General features: G+C 64.9%; 1 protein-coding gene across 1 annotated transcript in view; it reads left to right on the forward strand.

Moving 5' to 3' along the window:
* Window positions 1-1,671, forward strand: part of Dus3l (dihydrouridine synthase 3 like) — a 6,522-nt gene that overhangs the window by 3,017 nt on the left and 1,834 nt on the right. Inside the window, exons 4-7 of the mRNA XM_010635073.3 lie at window positions 3-190; window positions 624-665; window positions 807-959; window positions 1,126-1,377. Of these exons, the coding sequence (XP_010633375.1) occupies window positions 3-190; window positions 624-665; window positions 807-959; window positions 1,126-1,377 (635 nt within the window). The remainder of the gene's footprint in view (window positions 1-2; window positions 191-623; window positions 666-806; window positions 960-1,125; window positions 1,378-1,671) is intronic.

The raw sequence follows: 1,671 nt of genomic DNA on the forward strand, positions 1-1,671 counted from the left end.
CCCTGAGCCTGCCGCCGCTGTCACCAAGCTCACCGCTCCTGAGGATGACTCGGGGCGGAACCACTGTGCCACCCAGCGGGACCCTGTGGGGCTGGGGGCCGGCACCCCTCCTGGTAGCCCCGTGCGGACCTGCGGGCCCTTGACGGACGAGGACACAGTCAGGCTGCGGGCCTGCGAGAAGCGGGTACGAGTCTCAGTCGGGCTCCTGTCAAGGACAGAGCCAGTGCAGTTCATGAAGTCACATCCACGTTCCTCTTCCAGACACCGGGCTTTGTGGGCTGTGCCCTGGCGTTGCTCCCAGCTGGAACGTCCCTCCTCTGGGCTCAGCCCTCATCAGGTTCCGGAGAGGCAGGAAAGACTAGACACATAATCTCAGTCCTGGAGGGTCGGGGCAGGCAGAGGACAACGTGGGAGGCTTCCCGAAAGAGCGGGCATAGCAAGTGGGGCTTTGATAATGGAACAGAAGCTCTTCGGGAATGGCAAATGTGGCATAGAGAGTATTCGGCACGTGTAGAGAGGCCCAGGAGTGAAGAGGTGCCAGGCTGGGCAGGCAGAGTAAAGCATTCCTAGACTGGAGGGAAAGGGAGCCCGGAGGTCTAATGGCTCGTCCTCTTTCTCTCTAGCTGGACATTGGCGGCAAACTGTACCTGGCCCCACTCACAACGGTAGGACCTGGCTGCGGCCTCAGTGGTGTGGGGGTTGCTGGGGACACTGGTGCGTCCCACCTGTGGGTCTCAGGCAGGGTGGTGTCTGGGGTCCCTGCCTGCCCCTCCTGATGTCCGCGTGCCTGTGTCCGGTGACCCCAGTGCGGGAACCTACCCTTCCGGCGGATCTGTAAGCGCTTCGGGGCGGACGTGACGTGCGGCGAGATGGCCATGTGCACCAACCTGCTGCAGGGCCAGATGTCCGAGTGGGCCCTGCTCAAACGCCACGCGTGCGAGGACATCTTCGGAGTCCAGGTTCGTGCCGTCCCCTCTTGGCTGTGGGTGGCATCCATATCTGATGGCCTCAAAGATCAATGCCTTCCGGGGTGGCTGGAGGGGGCGGTGCTGGCTTAGATCCCCCCAGTGGCCGGGAGTGAAGGGAAGGCACCGTTCGGCCTGGCCCCGCCTCTGTCCCCCGCAGCTGGCAGGCGCCTTCCCAGACACCATGACCAAGTGTGCGGAGCTGCTGAGCCGCACCGTCGAGGTGGACTTCGTGGACATCAACGTCGGCTGTCCCATCGACCTTGTGTACAAGAAGGTAGCATTTGCAGCGTCCTGGGGTGCAGCCTTGTGCCCGGCTGCGCTGGGCATGGTGCCTTGGTATCCCCATTTGGGCAAGAAGGGGCTGAGCCTGCTGGTGGCATGGCGGGGCGGTGGTTCGGATGCCCATGTGTGACCGGGGAGGACTGAGTGGCCTTTCCTCCCAGAGACCCCTGGGGGTGCGCGGGGCCTGGGGGACCTGAGCGGGGCCGGGACACCCGTGCAGCCTTGTGCCCGGCTGCGCTGGGCATGGTGCCTTGGTATCCCCATTTGGGCAAGAAGGGGCTGAGCCTGCTGGTGGCATGGCGGGGCGGTGGTTCGGATGCCCATGTGTGACCGGGGAGGACTGAGTGGCCTTTCCTCCCAGAGACCCCTGGGGGTGCGCGGGGCCTGGGGGACCTGAGCGGGGCCGGGACACCCGACACCC

The sequence above is a fragment of the Fukomys damarensis genome, unplaced genomic scaffold (assembly GCF_012274545.1).
Source record: "Fukomys damarensis isolate Sample0158 unplaced genomic scaffold, DMR_v1.0_HiC HiC_scaffold_37, whole genome shotgun sequence".
Taxonomy (NCBI): Eukaryota; Metazoa; Chordata; class Mammalia; order Rodentia; family Bathyergidae; genus Fukomys; species Fukomys damarensis.